This window comes from Myotis myotis, unplaced genomic scaffold, assembly GCF_014108235.1.
Source record: "Myotis myotis isolate mMyoMyo1 unplaced genomic scaffold, mMyoMyo1.p scaffold_m19_p_3, whole genome shotgun sequence".
Classification (NCBI taxonomy): domain Eukaryota; kingdom Metazoa; phylum Chordata; class Mammalia; order Chiroptera; family Vespertilionidae; genus Myotis; species Myotis myotis.
In genome coordinates, this window is record NW_023416335.1 from 211002874 (window position 1) to 211030247 (window position 27374).

The 27374-nt window shown below is 61.4% G+C and overlaps 1 protein-coding gene across 3 annotated transcripts in view; it reads left to right on the forward strand.

Moving 5' to 3' along the window:
• The window catches only part of MPPED1 (metallophosphoesterase domain containing 1), a 63629-nt gene that overhangs the window by 33315 nt on the left and 2940 nt on the right, over positions 1-27374 (forward strand). For 2 of the 3 annotated variants that reach the window (XM_036298804.1, XM_036298803.1), the window contains exons 4-6: positions 9074-9299; positions 24024-24139; positions 26205-26318. In XM_036298804.1, coding sequence (XP_036154697.1) covers positions 9074-9299; positions 24024-24139; positions 26205-26318 — 456 coding nt within the window. The remainder of the gene's footprint in view (positions 1-9073; positions 9300-24023; positions 24140-26204; positions 26319-27374) is intronic. The other variant, XM_036298805.1, reaches the window with a different exon arrangement.

The window sequence follows — 27374 nt, forward strand, 5'->3', positions numbered from 1 at the left end:
CCTTCCGTTTTACAGCAGCGTAGTATTCCATTGTGTAGATGTACCTACATTTTCTTTTAATAGTTCCTAGTGGCAGCTCTTACCTTTAGGTCTTTGTTCCATTGTGAGCTCACTTTTGTATGTGGTGTAAGGTAAGGGTCCAACTTCATTCTGTTGCATGTGAATATGCAGTTTTAACAGCACATCTCTCTCTCTCTTTTAAATCCTCACCCAAGAACATGCTTAGAGAGGAGAGGGGGAGAGGGAGAGGGAGAGAGAAACATAGACATGAGAGAGAAACACTGATCATTCTGTCAAACCCGCAACCCAGGTATGTGCCCTAGTGGGGAACTGAACTGCCAACCTTTCCGTGCATGGACGATGCTCAACCAGCCGAGCCACCCCAGCCGGCTCCAGCACCGTCTCTTGAAGAGACTACCTTTCCCCACTATATGTGCTAGAGGCCTGGTGCACGAATTTGCGCATGGGCGGGGTCCCTCTGGTTGGCCTGTGGGGATCGGGCTGAAACTCACAGTCCAACGTTGCCTGCAGATCCTACCTGCCACTCCCACTCATCCTGGCCCCACTGTGCCTGCCGCAAGCTTGCGCCCAATCAGTCCCGATCCAGGAGAGGCTCGCGCTGCCGCAGTGCTTGCCAGCCATGAGCCCTGCATCTGGCGCCCTCCCAAGGGAAGTGGCCTGTGGGATCAGGCTGAAACCAGCTCTCCGACATCCACGGAGGGATCCCGGATTGCGAGAGGGCACAGGCCAGGCTGAGGGACCCCACCGGTGCACAATTGGGCTGAGGAGGGACCGCGGGAGGGCTCCAGGGCGTGTCTGGCCCATCTTGTTCAGTCTGGATCCGCTGGACCCCAGCAGCAAGCTAACCTACCAGTTAGAGCATCTCCCCCCTGGTGGTTAGTGCAAGTCATAGCGACTGGTCGACTGTCTGCCCCCTAGTGGTCAGTGCATGTCATAGCAAGCGGTTGAGTAGACTTAGCATATCATTAGCATATTATGCTTTGATTGGTTGTTTGGTTGTTCTGCTGTTTGGTCTATTTGCATATTACCCTTTTATTATATAGGATTTCTGGGCTCTCTCTTCTGTTCCCTGGGTCTATATGTCTGCCTTTATGCCAGCACCATACTATTTTAATTACAGTTTTGAAGTCAGGACCTGCAGGTCCTCCAACGTTGCTTTTCATTTTCAAGATTATTTGGGCTATTCAGGGCCCCCTGAGGTTCTCTGAGAACCTAGGATGGGCTTCCTGTTTCTGAAAGGAACGTCGCTGGGGTTTTGGTAGGGACGGTGGTGAGTCTGGAGCTTGCTGGGGTGCTGGCACCTTCACAGCGGGGAGCCCTCCAGTCCGTGGACACGCGTGTCTTCCCGACGACTGGAGCCTTCTTTCATCTTTGAGCAAATGCCGTGTAGTTTTCAGCGAGGAAGCCTCTCACCTCCTTGGTTAAGCTCAGTCCTGAGTATTTCATTCTACTTGCTGCCGTTGCCAGTGGGATGGTTTGCTTAACAGCCTTTTCGCATTGTTTATTGTTCGTGTTTATAGAAACGCAACTGATTGTTCTCTGCATCGCCTTTGTATCCTGTGCTTTTGCTGAATTCGTTTAATTTGTTCTAACATCTGTATTGCTTTTAAAAATGGTCTTCAAAGGCTTGTTTACAGGGGCCACAAGATCTTCTCCAAAATATTATGGTGTTTAAAGTGGGGGAGGGCACCTCTTCGCAGGGGAGGCGTTGCGAGGACTCAAGTGTACGGCACCATTGTGCTCTTTCTTTTTATCTGTCTGAGAGCTTAATGCAAGAGCTCTGGCATGTTGTATGTTACGCGCCTTGGTGGTTGTGACAGGGAGGGCGATGCCGCGGGCTTCAGCTATACATGCATCAGGGCTCAAAAGCCCACTTCTCTGCTTGCCACCCGTGCAGCTGTTTCGCCTCCACGAGCCCCAATTTCTTCAGCAGCCAAAATAGTGCCCATGCTGGCTGTGGAGCTGCTGTGGAGGGGGCCTGACTCAGACCCTCAGCAGCCGACACCGGCGGTGTCCTTAATGGCTGCCCGCCCGCCCCGGCGGGGGCTGCTGGCCAGGCCACCTGCCTCTGAACTGGCTGCAGAGCAATCCCAGCACTGAGGGCCCCAAGGCTCTGATGAGTGGAGTGGCGGTTCCGCGTTAGGCTTTCTGCCTGTCCTGTTTCCATCCGTCTCAGCGGGGACCCACTTTGATTTGGGTCTAGGTTTCGGGCCCAGCAAGCGAGGGGCCGGGCTGTCCCTGGACAGACCACGGGAGCGGGCGAGGAGCGCCGGCCTCCGATGCCTGCTCTTGAGTTAATTAAAGCTCGTTTGCATTACGGCGATGCATGTGCACAGCACGGCAGCCAGTGCCACGGGTTTGGGGCGCAGTGGCCTCCGCGGCCCCGCCCTCGCCCCGTCCTCACTCCCCTCCGAGGTGCAGCTCTGGCAGCTGCTGCTCTACTTGCTGCCACGGTGTCTCTAGGTGACTCTGATAAGGCTGCTCTTTATGTCCCCATTCTGCATCTTGTTCATCCCTCGAAGTGAAAAGTGAAGGTGTAGCGGTGTCGCCTCCCCACCCCGTCCGCGCGCCCCTTCCCCTTTCACTACGGCCCCTCGCAGCTTTTGCGCGTTCATCGGACCCAGTGTTCTCCGGGGCGTCACACTTCCCGCTGCTTGTTTCCCTGTGCCCATCGCGGGCCGTCCGTCTCCTGCGGTTTTCAAGGCCCCTCCTTGGCGTGGGTGCTGGCGCCGGACTCGATCCTGGGACCTCCCTTCAGCGTCGTCTCCCTTTGCTTCTCTTCTGTCAGGAGCCCCTGGTTCCGGGTCCCAAGGCCCGTTTTTTTCTTGGTTTCCTCCCTCATTTTGGTGCAAGACGCCCTGCAGGAGCTTTCTGAGAAAGAATGAGCTAGCGATCAATGGTTGGCTGAGTGGCCTGTCAGAAAGCCTTCATTCTGCCCCCGATCTCAACGGACAGTTTGTCCGGGGGCAGAATTCTGCGTTGGTCACTCCCCTCAGAATGGGGGAGACAGCCCTGCAGGTTCCCTCACTTCCAGGGGCACGGGGAGACCTCACCCTCTGTGCAGGATCCTTTTTTATTCCTCAGTCGCTATTCACGATTCTGGGCCCTCGGGCACCTGAGTGTTGGGGAGCACCTTCCCCCTCCAGGGTTAGGGAGAAGCACGAGTGAGTGATCACGGAAGGCAGCTCGGAGGAGGTGGCAATGGGTCAACTGACGGAGTGAGTGGAATTGGACTTGACTCAGACGGAGGGCAGGAAGCGGGTCCCAGGTGGATGGAACAGCATTTGTGAGAAAGCAGACCGGAGAGGTGGGTGCAGGGTTATCCTGGGTGGCAACAGGTGAGATCAGAGCACCAACAGGGCCTGACCCAGAGGGGGCGCCATACCCCGAGTTTTAATGCAGCTACGTCCTTGGTTCCCAGCGTGGCACCCTCCTGAGGGCCAGGCGTGGTGGCGATGGGGGCTTCGTGACCACCTCTGGGCATGTGTGTCCTGCCAGGCTTCGACTTCCGGGAGGTTCCCTGGGAACCTCTGTGGCTGCAGGTGGCCTCCTCTGGGGAGGACGAACGCAGAAACCCTTTGGTGCCTTTGAGCCTAGCATCACACGCGCTCCGCCGCAGCAACGGAAACAAGCCCCTGCAGTGATCAGGACGGAATGTTCCTGTTTTTAAAACATTCCCAGGAAAAACAAATGTTGGAAAGTTAAACATTTTGGTTATTAGGATGGAACAGAAGAAAAATTCCATTTGCCTTTTAAATATGGGCAGCAATGTTGCACTGCGAATCCAGAACCTCCCTGCAGGCCCAGGGGCAGGCGGGGCTGGGCAGGGCTGAGGGGGGGTGGGCCTGGGCTGGGCTGGGCAGGGCTGGTTGGCAGCTCTGAGGGGGGGTCTGCCCCACAGGGGGCGTCTGGACACTCAGCACTGGGCAGATGATCTGGACTCAGGAGCTGCCCTGTGACCCCAGGCAGGTGACCTTCCGACGTCTCCTTTGTCACCCTCGTCCTCCCAGCAGCATTCCGGCTGACAGCCAGGCTGTGCTGTCTTGCCTTTGATTTCCTGTGTTCCGAGGCTCTGAGACCGTGGGCCTTGCTGACCCGTGGGCACTGCCTTTCCTGGGGTACCTGGCACTGGAGATGGTGCTGGGCTCACCTTGAACGCCTTTCCTATGCAAACCGACCAGTCCAGAGCCGCCCCGTCACCCATGGGGCTCTCACACTCAGCCACCGTCCCTGCCCTAGTTGCTCCAAGGCCAGGCAGCAGACAACTAGGGAGACCCCCTGCACCCCACCCCCAGCCCCGGCCACCCCAAACCTGCCCTCCTGGCTCCGTCCTTGGAAACCACAACCAAGGCTCTGGCCTGTATTTTCCTGTCACTCCCTTGGCCTGCCATGTGGCGTGGCTTCCCCTGTGGCCCCACGGGCCATCCGTGGGCATGGACTTCCTCCTCATGCCAGTCATTCCCGTGTCCGGGTCCACGTGCCTCGCAGAGGCGTCCCGCACGTCCTCCCTCCTGCGATGGCGCGAGGCCCTGTGAGGGGCCCTAACCGCCCTGCTTCCTGGTGAGGACCCCGGGGTTCAGGGGGGCGAGGGTTCCACTCCAGGCCACACAGCGGTGGAGGCAGGGATGGGATAGGCCTCAGGCTCAAGGATCCCTCCCCCTCCGCGCAGCCCTGTCCTCCAGGAAGTGGGGTGAGCTGCCCTAGCTTCCTGGGGGGCCTGGAGGCATCGCACCTTACCACAGGGCCTGGCACAGGTTCTTGCTCCTGGCAGAGCAGCCAAAACCAGATTCTGCAGGCCCAGCCCATGCCCCGGGCTCCTGTCACCCCGCCTGGCCCTCGGCGGCACTGGCTGCAGATCCGTTCCTCTTCTTGCTCAGGCTACACACACAACCCCTCTCTCTGCGGGCATCCGGGCTGCGTCCCTGTGTGCCGGGCTGTGTGCCGCCATGGCCCCCACCTGCGTCCAGACGCAGCAGCCGCCCCGCCCGCCCCGTGTGAGTCTAGACCACGCGCCTTCCCCGGACGTCCGCTCAGGCGAAGCCCCAGGCGCTGGCAAGTGCGGAAACAGCGGTCAGAGCCGCACTGGACAGGCCGCCTCTCCCGCCCTCTGCCGTGTTCTGCGCGGGACCGGGCGGAAGAGGCAGTGATGGGCATTTGCCTGATTGCAGCTGCGGCTTGGAGGGCGAGCGTGCGGGTGCTCTGTCACTGTAGCTCCGCAGGCATGGGTTATGGGGCGCTGGCACCCCGCAGGCATGGGTTTCGGGGCGCTGGTGCAGACCTTGTTGGATGTAGCAGATGACACGGCCTGGGGACGGGAGGTGGTGTTAGCGATAAGGCATCGGAGCCTTCGGAGGGGATTGACCTTGAAGCGCACAGAGCAGAGGTTTCCCTGCGTGTCCTTCGTGCCTCGAATGCCACGCGGGACCTCCGTGGGGCGTGGCCAATGGAGGTTAAACCATGCGCCGCCTCTAGTACTGCCGGCTCATACCTCGTGTCTCGGTTCCACCAAGAAGCCCCGGGGGGGCAAAGGCAGCCTGATAACGGCCGACGGGAGCGGGGCATTGTGGGAAGGCGGCCTGAGCTGCACCCCGAATACGTGGCAGGGGTGGGGCTGTTTCCGGGGGGACGCAGTGCTTCCCCGAGGTCCGAGGTCCGAGCTCAGCGCCCCGCCCGCCCAGCGAGGCCACCTGCCCAGGCCCGGCCTGGCCTGTCCGCCGCTGCGCTTCCCGAATGGCCTCTGCCTTCCAGCCCCGCCCGCCGGGCTCGGCCTCCCGGGGCGCCCTGCCCGCCCGAGGGGGAGGCCCAGCCAGATCCGGTCCCTGCGCCCGCTGTGCTGCTGTGCTGCTCAGGCAAGTCCCTGCCCCTCTCAGCTCCAGTTTCCGCCTGTGCCCAGTGAGTGGTGAGGACTGGCACCTATGTGCCACGTGGCACTGACCTCGGGGCTGAGTCTTGGTTATCTGTGGCCTCGCCGGGGTCTGGAGCAGGCTGTGCGCCCTCAGAGCGTGGACAGCTGACCGGGGAGGGTGGGGGGTGTTGGGCTTGGGGGCCTTTACAGCAGGGCCCAGCTCCAGGGGAGAAGGCGGCTGGGTGGCGTCTGGGGACAGGCTGGCTGGATTCTGTGCTTCCTCGGGGCTGCTGAGGGGAGGCGGGTGAGCAGAGGACGTGGGCCCAGCCGTCCAGCTCCTCTCGGAGCCCCATCGAGCCAGCATAGCTGCCCAGTCACGTGAGCAGCCGCCCGCCTGTCCATCCCTGCCTCACACACGCTGTCTCTCTGGTCCCCGTGTTGTGCCGTGCTTGGTCCCCAGCATGGCAGTACGTTCTAGCCTCCAGGGTTGACACTGCTCATCCCTCCTCACACCTACCTAGGGAGCACCCTGTCCTGGAATCCAGGCACCTCCAGCCCCTTGCCAGGCTGGCACTCCCATCGGGTGCTCCCATCGGGCACTGGCAGCGCCCCCGGGTGCCAGCCTCTTCCCTGCTGTGTGCAGGCATCGGGCAGAAGAGCATGAATTCATCTCATCTCTCACCCACGAAGCCCCTGCCAGCCAGTCAGTCATCGAGGCCCCCAAACCTCCTCTCGCTCACCGCCCATTCCAGGAGGGGAAGGTGAAGCTAATCGGGACTCCTGTGATGACTGGTGGATGGCATTTTATATCTATAGTCAGGGTGGTAAGAGCTGCAGCATCACGTGGGCACCTGAAGGCTAATGCAGCCTTTGGTCGTAACAACAGAGGCAGCAGTCCCAGAACAGAGGAGGGGACTTCTCCACCTCACTCTGTGATAGGCCATACCAGAGCCTTAGTTCTGGCTCCTCTACCCCAACCTGCGAGAGGGCAGGTCCAGCTGGAGAAGATTCAGAGACGGGCAGTCAGGGCTACGGGGTGAGGGAGGAGGGTCTGAGAAACACGCCCTGCCAAGACGGTTGAAGGGGAGGGAGGGGGTGCAGGGAGACTGAGGTCAGTTGGTAGAAAGGAGACAGAATTAGCTCCTTATAAACCAGTCAATCAATTACTCCAACTGGATGGGCGAGTGGGGAGGCGGAAGGGGCTTGGAGAGCCGTACGGTGGGAGTGACGAAACTGTACAGTTGGAGTAATGGATTGATTGATTTATAAATGCATCCATCTCTCTCTCTCCATTCATCCATCCATAATCCATACATCTCTGTCCATCAATTTCTCTATCCATTCACGCTTTATCCACCCATCTATGCTCCCATCCATCCATTATCCATGCATCCATCCCCTTCCATCCATCCACCCTCCATCCATCCATCATCTACCCATCCATCCATGCATCCGTCCATCATCTACCCATCCATGCCTCCATCCGTCCACACATCCATGCATCCCTCCATCCGCCCATCACCGTCTATCCACCTGATGGCTTGGAGTGCCACTTCAGGATGAGCTCGAGGAGGCCAAGCCACAAAGATGATCCAACGCCCATCGCCCTCCGTGGTTTGAGTTGTGTAACCTTAGGCAACCTCTCTGAGCGCCGGTTTTCCCGGATGTAAAACGGGGATAGTCAGACTTGGTGTCTGTGAACATTATACACAGCGGGTGAGCTGTCACGTCCAGGTGGACATCTCAGCAGACATGTTTGTGGCTCAGGAGGGCGTGGTGGTGGGCAGTTTCTGTGTTCACCAGCAGACACATCCCCTGCGTCCAAGCCCCGTGGCGCCCGCCTTCCTGGGAGAAACCAGACAATGCGGAGGGTGTCAAGCGAATGTACTGTGGCTCCTTCCTCCCCTCTCCCCCCCCCCCCGCCCCCCCCCGGCTTTGTGTACAGGAGCCTTGCCCCCCTTCCCTGGGGGGGAAGAGCCTCAGTTACGCCCTCCTGAGGTGGGAGGGACAGGGGACCACTGATAGCTTCCTGCTCACTCCCCGGTCCCCGGTCCCCGGTCCCCGGTCCCCGGGAGACGGAGCTGCGGAGATAAATGAAACTGTAGTTGGAGTAATTGGCTAATTTGCTTAAGGAACGCCCCCAGTCGGAGACATGACTTAAACGCATTAGTGCAGCTCCGGCTCCCCAGCCGGTGGCACTCGGCGTGGGGTGCGTGGGTGCCGTGAAACTGAGACAGAGTCAGAGCTGAAGGCGGTTGGCAGCGTGGCGAGGGGCTCCGTGAGGGGTCCCCCTGGCTCGGGCCTGGTGGCCTTGGAATCTGACCTGCTGACCCACGTGTGTGGGGTCACAAGGACTGATGTCCAGTGTGGCCTTGCCGCTCACCTGCTGTGGGGCCAGGGCAGGCGCCTGACCGTGGGGCCTGTTCCCAGCTGCAAGGCGGAGATGACAGCCCGCCTGGCAGGTTCTGCGGGGCCCAGCCTTTCACCTGGGGTGGCCGCCCGACAATGGGGTTCAGGAAATGGCAGTCCTCTCTCTGCGTCCTCTGTGCCTCCCCCAGCTGCCCAGGCCCGGGCGGATCTCTCCTCTGCCTGTGGGCAGTCTGAGCATCGCCATGGCTGGGCCCTCTGCACCCTGTCACCCTGCGGTGCTGTCGGGGCCTCTTTCGCCCAACCTGCTGGGACCTGTGGGGACAGAGATGGGTGAAGCAGACACGGCTACTTCCGGCTTCTGGGGCTGTTCTGCGCGGGGGCGGGCCGGCTGCTCAGCACCCCTGGGCCAGGCCCGATGGGGTGGGCAAGGTGGGGAGGTGGGAGGGGCTTGGAGGGCCGATCTCCACCTGCGTGGAGCCCCAGGGGACATGGCCAGGTCTGTTCCCGCCATGTCTCAGGGACCGCAGTCCCTGAGGGCGATACCGTGACCCGAGTGGAGTGGCCTGGGTGAGCATTAGGGACAGGTGGGGACTGGGGCACACTGATGTCTGCCTCCCGCCTGAGGGAGGGACACAGATACTCAGCAGGGACTGGCAGGATCATCAGATATTAAAATGGATTGATTTTTAGAAAATGGAATGACATTTTATTGGGAACCTCTGGAATATGTTTATGCTGGCAACAAACTCAAATGTAAAAACCCAAAAGTTTTGCCAAACAAACGGAGTCTGCGGGCCGGCCAGCAGCGTGCGTGTGTCGCCCGTGTCCGCCCCGCAGGCAGCCTGCCCTACGAGTACAAGATCGTGATCGCCGGCAACCACGAGCTGACCTTCGACCAGGAGTTCATGGCCGACCTCATCAAGCAGGACTTCTACTACTTCCCGTCCGTGTCGAAGCTGAAGCCGGAGAACTACGAGAACGTGCAGTCGCTGCTGACCAACTGCATCTACCTGCAGGACTCAGAGGTCACGGTGCGGGGCTTCCGGATCTACGGCTCCCCGTGGTGAGTGTGCCCGCGCTGGGCGGAGGGAGCCGAGGCTGAGGGGGGGCGGGCAGGCGGAAGTGGGGCAGTTAAGTCACAAGTACACACCCAGTCCCTATTGTCTGTTGGGGACGCAGAGTGGTCAGGCCTCATCCCTGAGCTACCTGGCTGGTGGGGATCAAAGTGAGGATGGGTCATGACTGTTCAGTGAGATGGTCAGTGGGTCCCGGGAGCCCAGGTGATGATGTGAGGGTGGTGATGATGGCAATGATGGTGATGGTGATGGTGATGGTGATGATGATGATGGCAATGATGGTGATGTCAGTGATGATGATGATGGTGATGATGGTGATGGTGATGATGGTGGTGATGATGATGATGGTGGTGATGATGGTGATGATTGTCATGGTGAGGGTGCCAGTGATGATGATGATGGTGATGTCAGTGATGATGATGATGGTGATGGTGATGGTGATGGTGATGATGGTGGTGGTGATGATGGTGATGATGGTGATGATTGTCATGGTGAGGGTGTCATAGTGATGATGATGATGGTGATGTCAGTGATGATGATGATGGTGATGATGGTGGTGGTGATGATGGTGATGATGGTGATGATTGTCATGGTGAGGGTGTCATAGTGATGATGATGACCGTGATGTCAGTGATGTTGATGATGATGGTCATGGTGATGATGATGATGATGATGAAGATGACAGCGATAAGGGTGGTGGCAGCAAATCATTCCTGAGCGATCACGGGAAGCCAGGCCCTGGCTAAGGTCTCTGTGAGCATCGTCTCAGATCCTGCTCAGCCTGGGGGACTGACTTCTTGTCCCCGTCCCACAGGTGGACAGACTGGCATTGGCGGCCCAGCTGGCAATAGCCGCAGGGTGCCAGCTGCTGGAGGGTGAGGTGGGTCCCAGACACAGCAGGGACGGACCACTGTGCTTGAAAGTGGGTCCCGATCTCGCGGGGCTCCCTGGAGAGGTGGGTGATCTGAGCCAGGAAGGAAGAGCCGTGGGTACAGAGGGCGGGGATCAGGGCCTGAGACGGCGCCATCAGCCAGAGCGGCACACGCAGGAGGCTGAGGGGCGATTTGGGGGGACATGGGGCCTGTGTGGGTGCAGGGACTTCAGGGAGAGCTGCTGCCGTCACAGTGTGTCTGGGGAACCCCTGGGCTGCCCTGGATGGTGCCAGTGCTGACCCCCTGAGGCTGCGGGCAGCTTTGGGCCTGGTCTCATCCTGCCAAGGCCTCCTCAGGGAGAGAGGGGAGATGCCAGCCCGTCCCAGCTTTCCTGAGCCCAGGAGGTGCCCCCTGTCGCCTCCTGGTCCTCACCACATACAGGGTCTCTGTGCCCCTCCCTGCAGCCCGTGAGGTCCCGGCAAGCACCGGTGGGCACTCAGGGCTGTGGGGAGCTCAGTGCCCGGGACAGGAGAGGAGGCGGGCGAGTCTGCTGGGCAGGTGGGGAGCCCAGGCCTGGAGAAGGCTGGGGAGGCACAGACCAGGAAGGCTGCTAGGAGGGGAGCCGGAGTGAGCAAGCCCGGAGGCAGCGGAGCTGGGGGCAGGTCTGGGTTAGGGTGCAGGTGAGGAGTGGACGGGATGGGGTAGAGGGTCTGGAGGGTCAGATGGGAGGCCCTTGGGCGTCAGACCAGGGAATCTGGCCTAGATCTCTTGCCCACAAGTTTTTAATAACCTGCTTCCTCGACATCTCCCACATATCTAACCCCCCTTTAAAATGTTAAATTCTATAGAGGTTAACAGCAGGCTTTAAGACAAAACATCCTGGCTTCACCTCTTAAAGGCTGTGTGACCCTGGGGGAGTCACTTAACCTCTCTGTGCCCCAGTTTCCTCTCCTGGGAAATGGGAGTGACAGTGCCCTCTCCAGAGGTGGTTGCAAAGGTGTCAGAGGCCAATCCCTTGATTCAATGGGAGCCGTGGAGTGGAAGCCGTGGGAGCTGGGGTGACACAGCAGCCTCAGGGGCCGGGAAGGGTGTGGCAGGCAGAGGGAACAGCCCAGGTACAGGTGGGAGGCTTGAGGGGGCGTGGGCATTCTGAGAGCGGAATGTGGCTTCCAGGGCCTGAGTGGTGTCAATGGGAGAGAGGAAGCCAGAGGCCGGCAGCCAGGTCCCGCTGGCCGTGGCCATGGCCCCAGCTGTCACCTGGGGCTCCCATCTCTCAGGGAGTCACAGCTCCCTCTGCTTGTGGCTCCAGGTCACCCGCCTGCGGGAGCCCAGCACGTCACCGAGGCCTGGAAGGGACGCAGTGCGAGTAGGGGCAGGGCTGGCTCTCAGCCAAGTGCTTGGCCCAGACACACAGGGACGTCCCCACTGCTCTGTCTGTCCCTCCGTGTCTGACCTGGCAGGCCTGGGCCCCCCATCGGTGCCAGGGGGCCACTGTGCAGCTGGCTCCTCTCTGGGGTGTCTGGGCACCTGCTGGCCAGGCGGTTCTGTCCGGCCCCTTCGCCCACGTGCGGCGTCTGGGTCGGCCTCTCCCCGCGGGCCCTGTGCTCCAGGCCCGGCCGGCCTTGTTGCTGGGATGTTTGGTTTCTCTCGTCTTTTTCCCACGAGAACATCTGAGGCCTGCCCCTGCCTCTCTGTCTGGGGACCTCACTCCAGTGCCGAGGAGCTGATGGCATCCGGCCATCCTCATAGAGCTACTGAGTGAGTGAATGGGTGAAGGAACGGATGGACTGAAGTCAGGCCTGGGGACTCAGTTCAAACTCGGGCCCTGGCCGGTCTGGCTCAGTGGATAGAGCGTCGGCCTGCGGACCAAAGGGCCCCGGGTTCGATTCCGATCAAGGGCATGTACCTTGGCTGCAGCTCCTCCCTGGCCTGGGCCCTGGTAGAGGCTCGTGCAGGAGGCAACCAGCCGACGTGTTTCTCTCACATCGATATTTCTCTCTGTCTTTCCCTCTCTCTTCCACTCTCTCAAAAAATCAATGGAAAAATGTCCTCAGGTGAGGATAAAAAACCCACAAAAACACACAACAACTCGGGCCTGGCCTGCTCTCTGTGTCCGAGTCTGTGGTCTCCGTCCCCCTGTCGCTTCCCTTGCTGCCGTCCCCCCACACCCAGGGTGGAGGCCAGACACCCCATCCCTGGATTTGGTCCCCTCCATCACCCCCAGCCCAGTCTGGCAGGGAAGCCTGTGTCCGTGGGCACCTCCCGGTCCTGTGTCCGTGGGCACCTCCCTGGCCTGTGTCCGTGGGCACCTCCGGGCCTGTGTCCGTGGGCACCTCCCGGGCCTGTGTCCGTGGGCCGCCTCCCGGGCCTGTGTCCACCTCTTGGGCCGCCTCCCGGGCCTGTGTCCGTGGGCACCTCCCGGGCCGGTGTCCGTGGGCCGCCTCCCGGGCCTGTGTCCACCTCTTGGGCCGCCTCCCGGGCCTGTGTCCGTGGGCACCTCCGGGCCTGTGTCCGTGGGCACCTCCAGGCCTGTGTCTGTCCTGGCGCAGGGAAGGCGGCCCCTTGTGCCGTGGGCACCGGCCTTTGGCAGAGCAGCTTAGAGGAGGGGGCGGGGCCAGCGCGGAAGAGGAAGAGCTGAGGGGATGACAAATCCTGAGTGTAACAGCTCCGCACACACTCCGTGATCATGTATGGGTTTTGGATGCATTTTTTGTTCTCATTTAACTGAGAACGGCCTTGATTTTTCTCAGAAAAAGGAGTGAGTGAGGGAGGGAGGGAAATTGGCAGGCAGCGCGCCCATCTGGCCTAATTACTCCTGGCATTTTGCAGAAGGAATCTAAACCTGCTGAAACTTTAAACTTCAAGAAGTGGCTGCGGGCCTGCGCGGGGCATGGGTCCTGCTTCTGGGCTTGGCTGCCTCCGGGCAGGGCGGGGCCTGGGGCTGGCAGGGCGGGGCCTGGGGCTGGCAGGGGTGCCCGGGTCCCGCCCCTCTGCAGGCACTCGGCTCTGTGGCCTTGGGACAGGATCTTGGCTCTCTGTGGAATGACAACACCCCTTGCAGGGTCGTCCTTAGGATTTAAGGAGGTCGGATGTGTGTGCTCAGCACACGGAGACATTCGACACCTGGTCCCACTCACCCCAGATCTCCACAGCCACTGCCCCCCTCCCCCCGCCCAGAGTGGGGGCTGGGGGCCCTCAAAGTTGTTCTTGTATAGCCGGTGGGGTGTGGGCAGGGCTGGGCGGCCTGGGTCACACTGGGGGGCTCAGCAGGAGCCTTTGATGCCTTCCCTTCCAGGTGTGCAGAGGGGGCTGTCAGATGGGTGGAGGCAGGAGCGTTGGGGGTTTCCACCTGTCCCCCGCAGGGTCCCAGGAACTGTTCTCGCTGCTTCCCCGGGCTCCGCCTTGGCGCCGGGCACATCTTTGCAACAGGCAGTGAGGTCTGACCTTGTCCCCACTGTGTGGCTGAGCCTGAGCCCCATGAAATGAAGGGACTTGCTTGAGGTCCCACAGTCACCGAGGCCGAGCTGGGCCTGGGGAAGGCGAGGTCCCCCTGCCCCTCCCAGAGCTGCGCACAGTGGGTCCGCAAATGCTTCCTTTCTAACATGGTCAAATGGATCTTCTAGCGGCGGTTCTCAACCTTCCTAATGCCGTGGCCCTTTAATACAGTTCCTCATGCTGTGGGGACCCCCAACCATAAAATTATTTCCGTTGCTACTTCATAACTAATTTTGCTACTGTTATGAATCGTCATGTAAATATCTGATATGCAGGATGTATTCTCATTGTTACAATTTGAACATAATGAAAGCGTAGTGATTAATCACAAAAACAATATGTGATTATATATGTGTTTTCCGATGGTCTTAGGCGACCCCTGTGAAAGGGGTCGCGACCCACAGGTTGAGAACCGCTGCTCTAGCGGAAAGGGAGTCGAGGGTGAGCTAGTGAAGCCGTAGCTCTTTCCCGCCTCACAAATGCCTCTGCCAGACTGTGATCCGGGTCCTGGTCCTGCCTGAGGCGGCGGCCTCCCTGGCTCCCGCTGTCCCCTGCTGTCCCAGGTGCTGGCGGGTGACCCCAGTGAGGCCGTCTCTGCCCGTGATGCCCCTGCCCCTGGCCATGCTCCACCCTGGCTTTACGGCCCCCGCCGCCCCCTCCAGGAAGTCCGCCTGGTGAGCCCAGTGTGGACTGGCAGCCCACACGCTGTGTTCCCGGCCTTCTGTCCTCCCTCCAGGCTAAGTGTGACCCAGCTCCAAGCACCTGACCCAGAATCCTTTGCCTTTTCTCTTAAGAAAATCCATTTTTTTAAAAAAACATTTTAAGAAATATATATTTTTATTGATTTCAGAGAGGAAGGGAGAGGGGGAGAGAGAGATAGAAACATCAGTGATGAGAGAATCATTGACCAGCTGCCTCCTGCACGCCCCCCCACTGGGATCAAGCCACAACCGGGCACGTGCCCTGACCAGGCATCGGACTGTGACCTCCTGGTTCATAAGTTGACACTCAACCACTGAGCCACGCTGGTTGGCCAGGCAGGATTCTTTTAATTCCTGTTTTACAGAGGGGTAAAGTGAGGCTTGGGTAGGAGAAGTGATTGGCCCATGATCTCTGCGCTGGCAGTGGGCGTGGTCGGCTCCGGGAGCGGTCACGGCTGCCGCTTCCCACCTGCCCCTGGCTACGCCCCTCTGGCGGCCCGTGGGGCTGTGGAACCCCCACAGGGCTGGCCTCCGGGCCCTAGAAGCCTGGCCTGTGGGGGACATGCGCTCCCTGACCCGGTCCCGTAGCTGTAGAGTCGGGCTCGCTTCTCCCTCCCAGGGCCGTGCCAGGGAGAGAGCAGTGGGCCCCGCAGAGCCCCCGGGCCGGTTCTGCAGGCGCCTCAGTGGGATCCCCCCATCAGGTCGGGAGGCTGTGTCTGCAGGGGAGCGTGACACCTGCCCCCGACTGGCCAAGGGCGCCCACCGGCCGGACAGGTGAGGAGGGACCCGAGGCCCCGCAGTGCCCGCGGCTGTGGTTCCTTTGCTCACGCCCCTGTCCTTCCTCCACGGAGCCTCACAGCTGCCGGCCCCACACGACAGCAGAGCACGAACCGTGACCGCAGAGGGACAGCCCCAGTCTCTGGTGCCTGATCTGCATGTACACATATGTACACACACCACACACGTAACGCACCACACAGACACAGATGCACACACACCACACAACTATATACATGTACAACCACACAATGGCATGCATGCACACACCACATACCCATGTGTGCACATACCAAAACTACACACATGCACACACTACACACCACACCACGACACAGGCACACACATGCCATACCCACTTACACACATGTATACGCATATACCTCACACAGCTACACACATGCACACACATACCCAAAACATACATACACATGCATGCACCCCACACCCTCCCACACCACGCATCCCCCCACACTCACATCCTTTCACACACTCACACGCGTCTTTCTCACACGCAGTCTCTGCCGCTCTCCTGTCCTATCTTTCTTGCCCTCACATGTTTTCCTCACAGAGCCCCTCAGCACACACACAGCTCACACACAGCACACACAGCACACACACAGCACACACACAGCGCACACAGCACACACAGCGCACACAGCACACACACAGCACAAACACACAGCGCACACAGCACACACACAGCACACACACAGCACACACACAGCACTCACAGCACACACACAGCACACACAGCACACACACAGCACACACAGCACACACACAGCACACACAGCACACACACAGCACACACAGCACACACACAGCACACACAGCACACACACAGCACACACACAGCACACACAGCGCACACAGCACACACACAGCACACACAGCACACACACAGCGCACACACAGCACACACAGCACACACACAGCACACACACACAGCACACACAGCACACACACAGCACACACAGCACACACAGCACACACACAGCACACACACAGCACACACAGCACACACACAGCACACACACAGCGCACACAGCACACACAGCACACACACAGCACACACAGCGCACACACAGCACACACACACAGCACACACAGCACACACACACAGCACACACACAGCACACACAGCGCACACACACACAGCGCACACACACAGCGCACACACAGCACACACACAGCACACACAGCACACACAGCACACACACAGCACACACACAGCACACACAGCACACACACAGCACACACAGCACACACACAGCACACACAGCACACACAGCACACACAGCACACACAGCACACACACAGCACACACACAGCACACACAGCACACACACAGCACACACAGCGCACACACACAGCGCACACACAGCACACACACAGCACACACAGCACACAGCACACACACTTACAGCGCACACACAGCACACACACACAGCACACACACACAGCACACAGCACACACACAGCACACACAGCACACACACAGCACACACAGCACACACACTTACAGCGCACACACAGCACACACACACAGCACACAGCACACACACAGCACACACAGCACACACACAGCACACACAGCACACACAGCACACACACAGCACACACACAGCACACACAGCACACACACAGCACTCACAGCACACACAGCACACACAGCACACACACAGCACACAGCGCACACACAGCACACACAGCACACACAGCACAGACACAGCACACACAGCACACACAGCACACACACAGCACACACACAGCACACTCACAGCACACACACAGCACACAGCACACACAGAGCACACACAGCACACACACACAGCACACACAGCACACACACAGCACACACAGCACACACAGCACACACAGCACACACAGAGCACACACAGCACACACACACAGCACACACAGCACACACACAGCACACACAGCACACACAGCACACACAGCACACACAGAGCACACACAGCACACACAGCACACACAGCACACACAGAGCACACACACAGCACACACACAGCACACACCAGCACAGCACAACACCAGCACACAGCACACACACAGCACTCACAGCACACACACAGCACACACAGCACACACACAGCACACACAGCACACAGCACACAGCACACACACACAGCACACAGCACACACACACAGCAACACACAGCACACACAGCACACACAGCACAGCACACAGCACACACAGCACACACAGCACACACACAGCACACACAGCACACACACGCACACTCACAGCACACACACAGCACACACAGCAACACACAGAGCACACACAGCACACACAGCACACAGCACACACAGCACACACACAGCACACACAGCACACACACAGCACACACAGCACACACAGCACACACAGCACACACACAGCACACAGCACACACAGCACACACAGCAACACACAGCACACACAGCACACCACAGCACACACAGCACACACAGCACACACACAGCACACACAGCACACACACACAGCACAGCACACACAGCACACAGCACACCAGCACACACAGCACACACACAGCACACACAGCACACACAGAGCACACACAGCACACACACAGCACACACACAGCACACACACACAGCACACACACACAGCACACACAGCACACACACAGCACACACACAGCGCACACACACAGCGCACACAGCGCACACACAGCACACACACACTCCACTCCACATGAGATCTGCGTCCCCAGAATCGTCTGCCTTCCCGCCGCAGTCCCAGCGGCACAAAGGATGATGCCTCTGCAGCGGGGGGGGGGGGGTTAAACAGGGCCCACACAGGGGTCCTGCTCCACTCCTCTTGCCGCTGACTTGCCGGAAGTGCTGTGTGCCCCGCAGGGTGTGTGCTGGCTGGCAGCCCGGGGGCGGGTGGGCTGGCACCCCTGCTACGGAGGCAGCTCCCTCGGCCCCCCTTGCCCCCCCTCGGCCCCCTCGCCCCCCCTCGGTCCCCCTCGCCCCCCTCACCCCCCCCCTCGGCCCCCCTCGGCCCCAGCCCCAGAGATGCCGAGAGGAGGAACACCTCTCCCATGGGAGCTGGGCAGGGGGAGGCTGGGGCGTGGGGCGTCCCAGCCTGTAGGTGTGGAGCCGGCACGCGTTCACCGGAGCCGGCACGTCGCTGGCCTCTGAGCCTCAGTTTCTCCTGCTGCAGAGCGGAGCACGCCCACTGGGACGCTGGCCGTGTCCCCGGAGGCAGGCGGTCAGTGACAGGCCTCGTCCTCACGGGGCCCTCTCAGCGCTGGCAGAGGCTGCCGCTGGCTCCCTCCGGGAGGGGCCTGGGAGGTCTGGCCTTGGGGGAGGGGAGGGGAGGGGCGGGAGGAACGGGTGGGGGGTCAGGCTGGATACTTGGCTGGGGAGGGGCCCTCCTGGGAGCTCAGGGAGGCCGTTGGGAGGACGGGTCACTGTCCCCTCAAACTGCAGCTTCACCGGGAGTGAGAGGTGGAAGCCAGGACACCGGGCCCGGTGAGGACAGCCGCCCCCTGTCCCCGGGCACTTCCCTGGGCGGAGCACTCAGCGCCGGCCCATCCTAGGGAATGGGCCGCAGGCAGTCCTGGGGGGCAGGGCAGCTCCATCCTAGGGAATGGGCCGCAGGCAGTCCTGGGGGGCAGGGCAGCTCCCCTGGGGAATGGGCCGCAGGCAGTCCTGGGGGGCAGGGCAGCTCCATCCTAGGGAATGGGCCGCAGGCAGTCCTGGGGGGCAGGGCAGCTCCCCTGGGGAATGGGCCGCAGGCAGTCCTGGGGGGCAGGGCAGCTCCCCTGGGGAATGGGCCGCAGGCAGTCCTGGGGGGCAGGGCAGCTCCCCTGGGGAGGCGAGTTGGACGCAGCGGAGGGGGAGGGTGTGAGCATCCCGGGCCGGCTTTGCCTCTGAGGCCTCCTCTGTGGACTGGGCACCGTGCCCCCTGGGCAGGCCCTGGGAGGTGAGAACGGACGCTCAGCGGAGGGCTGGGTTCTTGTTCCGGCTGCAGGCCTCCGGCCCGTGACTCCAGCGGCTCGGGGGAGGGTGCAGAGAGGAGAGGGTCATGCTCCGTCCCGCGGGCCGGGCAGCCAGGCAGAGCCCCTGTGGGCCCCTCCATCTGTTCGTTCGTTCATTCACGCTCACCTTGAACAAACCCGCTCTGGAGCCCTTCTAGGCTCGTCTGGGGCAGGAGAGGTGGGGCCTGGGTCTGCCCTGAGGGAATGGCAGGGCCACCTGTGCTGGGGGTGCAGGTGATCGGGGAGGCTTCCTGGAAGAGGTGGCCCTGGAGCCAGGCCTCAGCAAGTACCCATGGTGGGCTCCGAGGGGAGGCGAGAGGGGCTGGGCTGTGCAGGAGCCAGGGGTGGGCTGTTGTCTGATGGGGGAGGGGCTCAGCAGGGAACCTGATCAGGGGGCCAAAGGGTGGGCGGGGGCCTGGCCGCGGAGCCGTGAAAGCTGTGGGTCAAGGAGCCCCCGGGGCAGCAGATGAGAGGCAGGAGGAGCCGGAGTGTCCAGCCAGGCTCGGAGGGGCCGCAGGCTGAGGCTCAGGGCCGGCAGCTGCCTGGCCACGCATCGCGGTCCTCTTCGTGCGGCTGGCCGTGGGGCACCGGGGTAGGAGCAGGAACCCTGGTCCAGGTCCCCTTGTCCCGTGTGTCCTCAGGCACATGCTCGACTTCTCTGGGTCCCGTGTCCTCGCCTGTTGTGGGGCCTTCTCAGCGTCGTCCCGGGGACAGCTAGGGGTGGCGCTGTGCCGAGGAGGGTATGGGATCTGGTCCTGTGTTCATAGCTCTGGGGTGAAGCCGAGGGCACAGGCTCTGGGGTCTGTGTCGGGGGCTGGCCCCGGCTCTGTCACCCGGTCACCAGGTAATCCCGGCACGTAACCCTCTGGGCGTCTCTGTACCTCAGTCTCTGCATCTGTGAAATGGGCAGTGATGGCACTTGCCTCCCTGGATGTGGGGTTGGGGCTGTGGGGAGCCTTTGGGGCTGGCGCTTGGTATCCTGCCAAGGGACCCCCACACTCCACTCTCTGGTCACCAGACCCTCGTCAGGGTGTACCACTGGGCCCCCCACCATGGGCACCCTGGGCCTCCTCCACCCCCACATCCCAGTCCCCGAGGAGTGGGGTGGCCGTACCCCAGGCTAATTGAAGGAGCCCTTGGTACATCTGCTGGCGCAGGGGCCGTGCGCCTTCCCGGGAGGTGACATAGCTTCAGCCATGTTCTGTAGACCAGCACCCCCTCCATCGGGAGCCCGGAATTCACGCTGCGGGGGTGGGGGGTGCATGGTTGGCCGCGAGGAGGTCGTTTATATTGTCTAAGCGTCTTAATTAGCCGCGTCGGAAGGTGACACGGGGCGCGGAAGGCTGCGGAGGGTTAGTTAGCCTCTGAGAGATTACATTGTACTCAGCGCTCTGTTAAAGTTTGAATTAATTTTTCCCATGGGTTTGCTCACATTCTAATTTTCAACTAAATGAGACATCTGTTTCAGAAAAGGAAAATTTGCTCTGGTTGTCATGGCAACTATCGTTCTGTAAGAAAATTATTCCAATGGTTACTTTAGAACAGAAAGACAGAAATGCGGGGCAGAAAGCCGCCTCCATCGCGCAGTCGGAATTCTGATTCACCGGCCTCCCTGTGGCTCGGGGCCCTGGACACGGGGTGACACCGGGCCCTGGGCCCTGGGGCGAGGCTGGGTCCAGGCAGGTTGGTTGGACACGCGGACACGACTCCTGTGGCACCGGCACCGTGTCTGGCGTGCGTGGGTCTTGGACCACGGCTGCCCTTTGTGGGCGCAGCGAGGGGCGGCTGGACCCCACTGCTGCGTGGGTGGCAGGCCCTGTGCCCTCGCCGGCGACCCGGGCAGCCTTGCCCTTCACCCCTGGCCCCAAGGGCCTTGCTGGGCGACGCCCAAGTGGCCAGACGCAGACTGCGGGGGGCGCCGAGGGCCCGGTGGACTCAGGAAGGACGGGCGCCCCCTCGTCTCCCTCCCACAGCAGACACCCGGGGGGCACCCCACAGGAGGGACGGGCCTTTCCTGCCTCGTGAGGTCACCCCGAAGCGTCTGTCTCTCCTGGTCCACACCTGCCTTTCGCACACTCACACGCGTCTTGAGAAAGGCCCCAGGAAGGGGCTCCCGGCGGCAGCTGGCCTGGGAAAGGGCTCTGCTGGGCATTTTCCTGTGGGATTTGACCTTCCTGCTCCCCCAGGTCCAATAAAAGCCAGGACGTCGCCTCCCTGAGGACAGAGCTGGTATCAGGCGGGCGGCCTCACAGTGGCGGTGCCACTGGGTCCTCTTAGACCTCCCTCCCCCTGTCAGCCTTGGGCAAGGACCCTCCTGCCCTCAGGGGTGAGGTCGGGCATTTGACAGGTGGTGGTGGGGGGGGGGGGGCGGGTGAAGGGACAGCTTGTGGGCAGGACCAGGAGGTGTGAGGGCAACTCAGTGCCCTTTCCACCCATGAGCGGGGACCTGGCAGCCCTGAGCGGGGACCTGCCCGTCCCAGGTGCTACCCGCAGGCCCATGGATCTGATGGCCCCGAAGACAGGTGTGCGGGGGAGGGGCGGGGCACATGGGTCGCAGTCCCAAGTCCTGCCTGCTGAGACCCGCCTCTCACCGGCTCTGCCCGGGACCTGCCGTGTGAGGTTGGGAGGCGGCACCTCTCTGGGCGTCTCTGAGGGCAGGCGGGCTCCAGCGTCCCAGGGACCCAGGTGACATGTTTCCAGGAACCAGGCAGGTGCATCTAGGCCAGTGGTTCTCAGCCTTCTGGCCTTTTAATACAGTTCCTCATGCGGTGACCCAACCATAAAGTTATTTTCGTTGCTACTTCATCACTGTCATGTTGCTACTGTTATGAATCGTCATGTAAATAACTGATCTGCAGGATGGTCTTAGGCGCCCCCTGTGAAAGGGTCGTTCGACTGCCAAAGGGGTCGAGAACCACAGGTTGGGAACCGCTGGTCTAGGGGAATGCCACCCCGAGGAAGGTCCTTAGTGCTGGGCGAGGGGAGGGGACGGGGGGCTGGCTGTGGTGCCTCTGATACGTTCCCGCCGGCCCTCTCAGAAGCCACCTTCCGTGGCTCCCGGGCGGACGGATGCCTCCCCTGCTGACGGGCTGTCGGGGTAAATGCTGGATCCAGTTTTGAAAAATGGGGCCTGTGTTTGGGAGGCCACGCCCAAGCCCTGCTCCTCACCCAGGCGGCCGGGCTGGAGGCTCCAGGGGACCCTGGTGTGGCCTCGGGCCTGCCCGCAGCCCGGCAGGGCCCACCCAGAGGGGCTCTGAGTGCACCCGGGATGGGGCCCCAGAAATGCCAGGGTCAGGCCCAGCCTGGGGTGAGGGCGGCCTCCAGGCTCTCGCGGGTGGAGTTTCTCCGATCAGTTCCCACCTCCCCACCCAGCACCCCCACCTCCCCAACCAGCACCCCCGCCTCCCCACCCAACACCCCCGCCTCCCCACCCAGCACCCCCGCCTCCCCACCCAGCACCCCCAGCCTTCCCCACCCAGCACCCCCAGCCTTCCCTACCCAGCACCCCCACCTCCCCACCCAGCACCCCCACCTCCCACCCAGCACCCCCGCCTCCCCACCCAGCACCCCCGCCTCCCCACCCAGCACCCCCAGCCTTCCCCACCCAGCACCCCCAGCCTTCCCTACCCAGCACCCCCACCTCCCCACCCAGCACCCCCGCCTCCCACCCAGCACCCCTGCCTCCCCACCCAGCACCCCCAGCCTTCCCTACCCAGCACCCCCACCTCCCCACCCAGCACCCCCGCCTCCCACCCAGCACCCCCGCCTCCCCACCCAGCACCCCCACCTCCCCACCCAGCACCCCCACTTCCCCACCCAGCACCCCCAGCCTTCCCTGGGGTGATGGTTCAGGATCTTCTAACGACTCCCTGATGCCTAAGGGGTGATCCTTAGGACGCTTTCGTTGTAAATGAAACCCGATTCCAGTTGGTTCCTTTGGGCCCCGAGAACCAAGCGGTCCAGTGGTGGGCGGGGGCCTGGTGCGGTTCGATCCAGCCGCTCTCCGGGCCACGTGCTCCCAGGGCAGCAGCCTCCCGCTTTCCACACCGGACGGCGCGTCCTCTTCTCACCACCAGTGGAGTGGGGGCGCCCTCCGTGGAAGGACCAGGCCACACGCACACGGAGCCGGTGGAGGGGAAGGACTGCAGGAGCCGTCGGGGCCAGTGACGGGAACCTCTGAGCTCGCGTGTCAGCATTTTGAAAAACCCTGACTTCACTCTGGTGCCGTGTCACATGTAGACATTTTTTTGGTATTTGCAACCATAGTAAAACAAAGACATATTTTTGATATTTATTTTATATATTTAAATGCCATTTAACAAAGAAAAATCAACCAAAAACTGAGTTCGCGTGTCACTTCTGACACGCGTGTCATAGGTTCGCCGTCACTGGTCTAGGTCCTGGCCTGGTCCGTCGGCGCTGCCCTGAGGCTGCGGCTGGGCCAGCCCTGCCTGGACCCTGGTGGGGCCTCAGCTGGACGCAGGAGTGCGTGTCCTCACCCGCGACCACTCACCTGGGCGGGGGGTGTTCTCAGTGGCTTTCCTTAGGTTTGAGCAAGAAAGATCTTGGGCAAAAGCTGGCTTTTTTCAGCTTCCATGTTTTCATGGCATAAATGCTCCTCGTTCATCGTAGAGAAATAGCAGGTTCAGTGACGCAGCGGGAAGAGGGAGGAGGGAGCCGGCGGTGCCCCAGCCACCACTCCGCCCAGCGCAGGCAAACCCCCTGCCGCCTCGGCGGGCGCGTGGGCATCAAGCCAGTCCTGGTGGCCTTCGCGCCCGCCCGCCCGCTCCCCTCCTGTGGCTGCCCCCACGCTCACCGCCCTCTCTGCACCCTCTCTTCTCTCCCAGGCAGCCCTGGTTTTACGGCTGGGGCTTTAACCTCCCGCGAGGACAGGCCCTGCTGGAGAAGTGGAACCTCATCCCCGAAGGCGTGGACATCCTCATAACCCACGGACCCCCGCTGGGTAAGAGTCAGCCCAGCCCCAGCCCAGCCCAGCCCCAGCCCCAGCCCCAGCCCCAGCCCAGCCCAGCCCAGCCCCAGCCCAGCCCCAGCCCCAGCCCAGCCCACCCCAGCCCCAGCCCAGCCCCAGCCCAGCCCCAGCCCAGCCCCAGCCCCAGCCCAGCCCCAGCCCCAGCCCAGCCCCAGCCCCAGCCCCAGCCCAGCCCCACCCCAGCCCCAGCCCCAGCCCCAGCCCAGCCCCACCCCAGCCCCAGCCCCAGCCCCAGCCCCAGCCCCAGCCCAGCCCCAGCCCCATGCTATCCCTCTGCAACCCTCTGTGGCTCCCTCAGCCCTTTACAATGAAGTTCAAACTCCTGGCAGTTCAGCCCAGACCAGCTTCTTCCTCCCACCACAGCCTCTGTTGAACCTGCCACCCCTCCCTTGGTTCTTGGGGGCCAGGCTAGGCCTGGGCGACGCTGGACCAGGGGCTCACCTGATGCAGAGCTTGCATCCAGGGCTCCCAGGCCACCGGGTGGAGGGCCCAGAACGCCCCAGCCCAGTGAGACAAGTTCAGGGGCTCAGGAAGCCCGAGAGCAGAGGCAGAGACAAAGGCTCTCAGAGGGGCTGGGGAGCTTGCGGAGGAGGGGACCACAGAATGGGGTCTCGGGGAGGCAGGGAAGGGAGGGAGAGGGGGGCGTCCCAGACGGGAGGGGCCCAGTGCAGCTGGAGGCATTCACTCACACACTTGTACAGGAAGGAGCTGCCCTACTGTGTGCCAGGCGCCCAGCCAGTGCCCACAGAGTGCTGAGAGGAAGGCTTCGCTATCCCTGTTTTCAGATGGAGGAGCCTCAAGTCCCAGGCCCTGGTAGGGTTTAGGGGCAACACAGCAGATTGTAACCCAGGTCACACGACCAGTGGGGCTGTGTGAGCCCCACCGGAAGCTTGCTGATCACACCCATCGTGTGGGTCGCTGGTGGGGCTCTGGGGCAGGGTGTCCTCCTTCCCCGCCTCCCTCTCTCCTTCCCTCTCTCCTTCCCTCCCTCCTTTCCATCCCTCAGTCCGTCCGTCCAAACAGTATCTTTGGGGGTCCTGCTCCCCGGCTGCCTCCCCACACCCGCTTCACACACAGCACACAGCGCCTGTTGTGGGAACGCCTGTGTGCCCAGCCCAGCCGCCGGTGGATGCGTCGCTGAATGAAACCAAGGCACAGAGCGGGCACATGACTTACCCAAGGTCACACGGCCAGTGGGTCCCCGGTCCCGGTCCCGGGGCCTAAAACCCAGGCGTCTGCCCCAAGCCTACTCCCTGCCCACTTCCCGCCTCTTCTCTTCTCTCCTTCCTCCCCTCCCTCCTCCTCCCTCTCCTTTCGTTCTCTCGCTGCCTCAGCCTCTCTCCCTCTGTCTCGCTCATCTTCAAGTCAGCGTGTGTTGCCGCCTGCCTGATTCTTTGAGTCGAGGGACCGTGTCGCCCCCCCCCCGCCCCCGCCCCCGGCAGTTGTGAAAGCCCGTTGCGCCCACCCAAACAGGGGCCCGGGATGGGCCGGGGTGCCGTCTGGAGCAGTCAGCTTGGCTTTGTTTGTGTAGCCATGTGCGGATAACAAGCAGCTGCCATATGGGCCGCCCGGGAGGCGGGCGCCGGCAGACCCAGGCGCTGCGGGAGCCGCACGGATGCCGCTCGTTTTCATGCTTTTGTGATGTTTGTTTAGAAAGTTTCCGACGTGGAAGTCTCGCTCCCGGTTCCTCGCCGCGGCTGGCACGGGGGCGCCCTGGTCTCCCGTCCCCTCAGGCTTCCGTTTGCTGGTCTCTGCCGCGGGTGGTGGCCACCCTGGAGGCCACTTTGAGCACGAATGGTCCGGGGCTCCCGTGTTCCAGCACCCCACCCCGCCCGCCCGCCCCGGCTCTGGGAAGCGTGGCTGTGTGTGGCCGCGGGGGGGGGGGGGGGGGGGGAGGGGCTGGCTGGGAGAGCGTGGGTGCGGGAGCTACGCCCAGGCCGGTGAGTCCAGAGGCCGCGGTCTCTGAGGTGGCGAAGGCTGCCGCTGGGGTCTGCGGTGAGCGAATGCCTCACTGCCCCCGGCTCTCTCCCCCGCTCAGGCTTCCTGGACTGGGTCCCCAAGAAGATGCAGCGGGTGGGCTGCGTGGAGCTGCTGAACACGGTGCAGAGGCGCGTCCAGCCGCGGCTGCACGTCTTCGGCCACATCCATGAAGGTCAGCATGTGGGGCGGGGAGGGGACCGCACATACCGGGCGCTCCTCACTGGCTCTTCACAACGGCCATCTCGCCTCCCTGCGGCCTAGTGACCTCCTCCCTGATTGCTCTGGTAGAGGAAGATGGCCCATTGGTGGTGGTGATGGTGGTGGTGGTGGTGATGGTGATGGTAGTGATGATGGTGATGGTGATGATGGTGATGGTGATTGTGATGGTGATGGTGATGATGGTGATGGTGATGGTGATGATGGTGATTGTGATGGTGATGATGGTGATGGTGATGATGGTGATGGTGATGGTGGTGATGGTGATGGTGATGGTGATGGTGGTGGTGGTGGTGGTGGTGGTGATGGTGATGATGGTGATGGTGATGGTGGTGGTGGTGGTGGTGGTGGTGGTGATGGTGGTGATGGTGATGGTGATGGTGGTGGTGATGGTGGTGATGGTGGTGATGGTGGTGATGGTGATGGTGATGATGGTGATGATGGTGATGGTGATGGTGGTGGTAGTGGTGGTGATGATGGTGATGATGGTGATGGTGATGGTGATGATAGTGATGGTGATGGTGATGATGGTGATGATAGTGATGGTGATGGTGATGATAGTGATGGTGATGGTGATGGTGATGATAGTGATGGTGATGGTGATGGTGATGGTGATGATAGTGATGATGGTGGTGATGGTGGTGATGGTGGTGGTGATGGTGGTGGTGATGGTGGTGATGATGGTGATGGTGATAGTGATGATGGTGGTGGTGGTGATGGTGGTGGTGGTGGTGGTGGTGGTGATAGTGATGATGGTGATGGTGATGATGGTAATGGTGATGATGGTGATGGTGATGATAGTGATGGTGATGGTGATGATGGTGATGGTGATGATAGTGATGGTTATGGTGATGGTGATGATAGTGATGGTGATGGTGATGATGGTGATGATGATGGTGGTGATGGTGGTGATGATGGTGGTGATGGTGATGGTGATAGTGGTGATGGTGATGGTGATAGTGATGATGGTGATGATAGTGATGGTGATGGTGATGGTGGTGATGGCAATGGT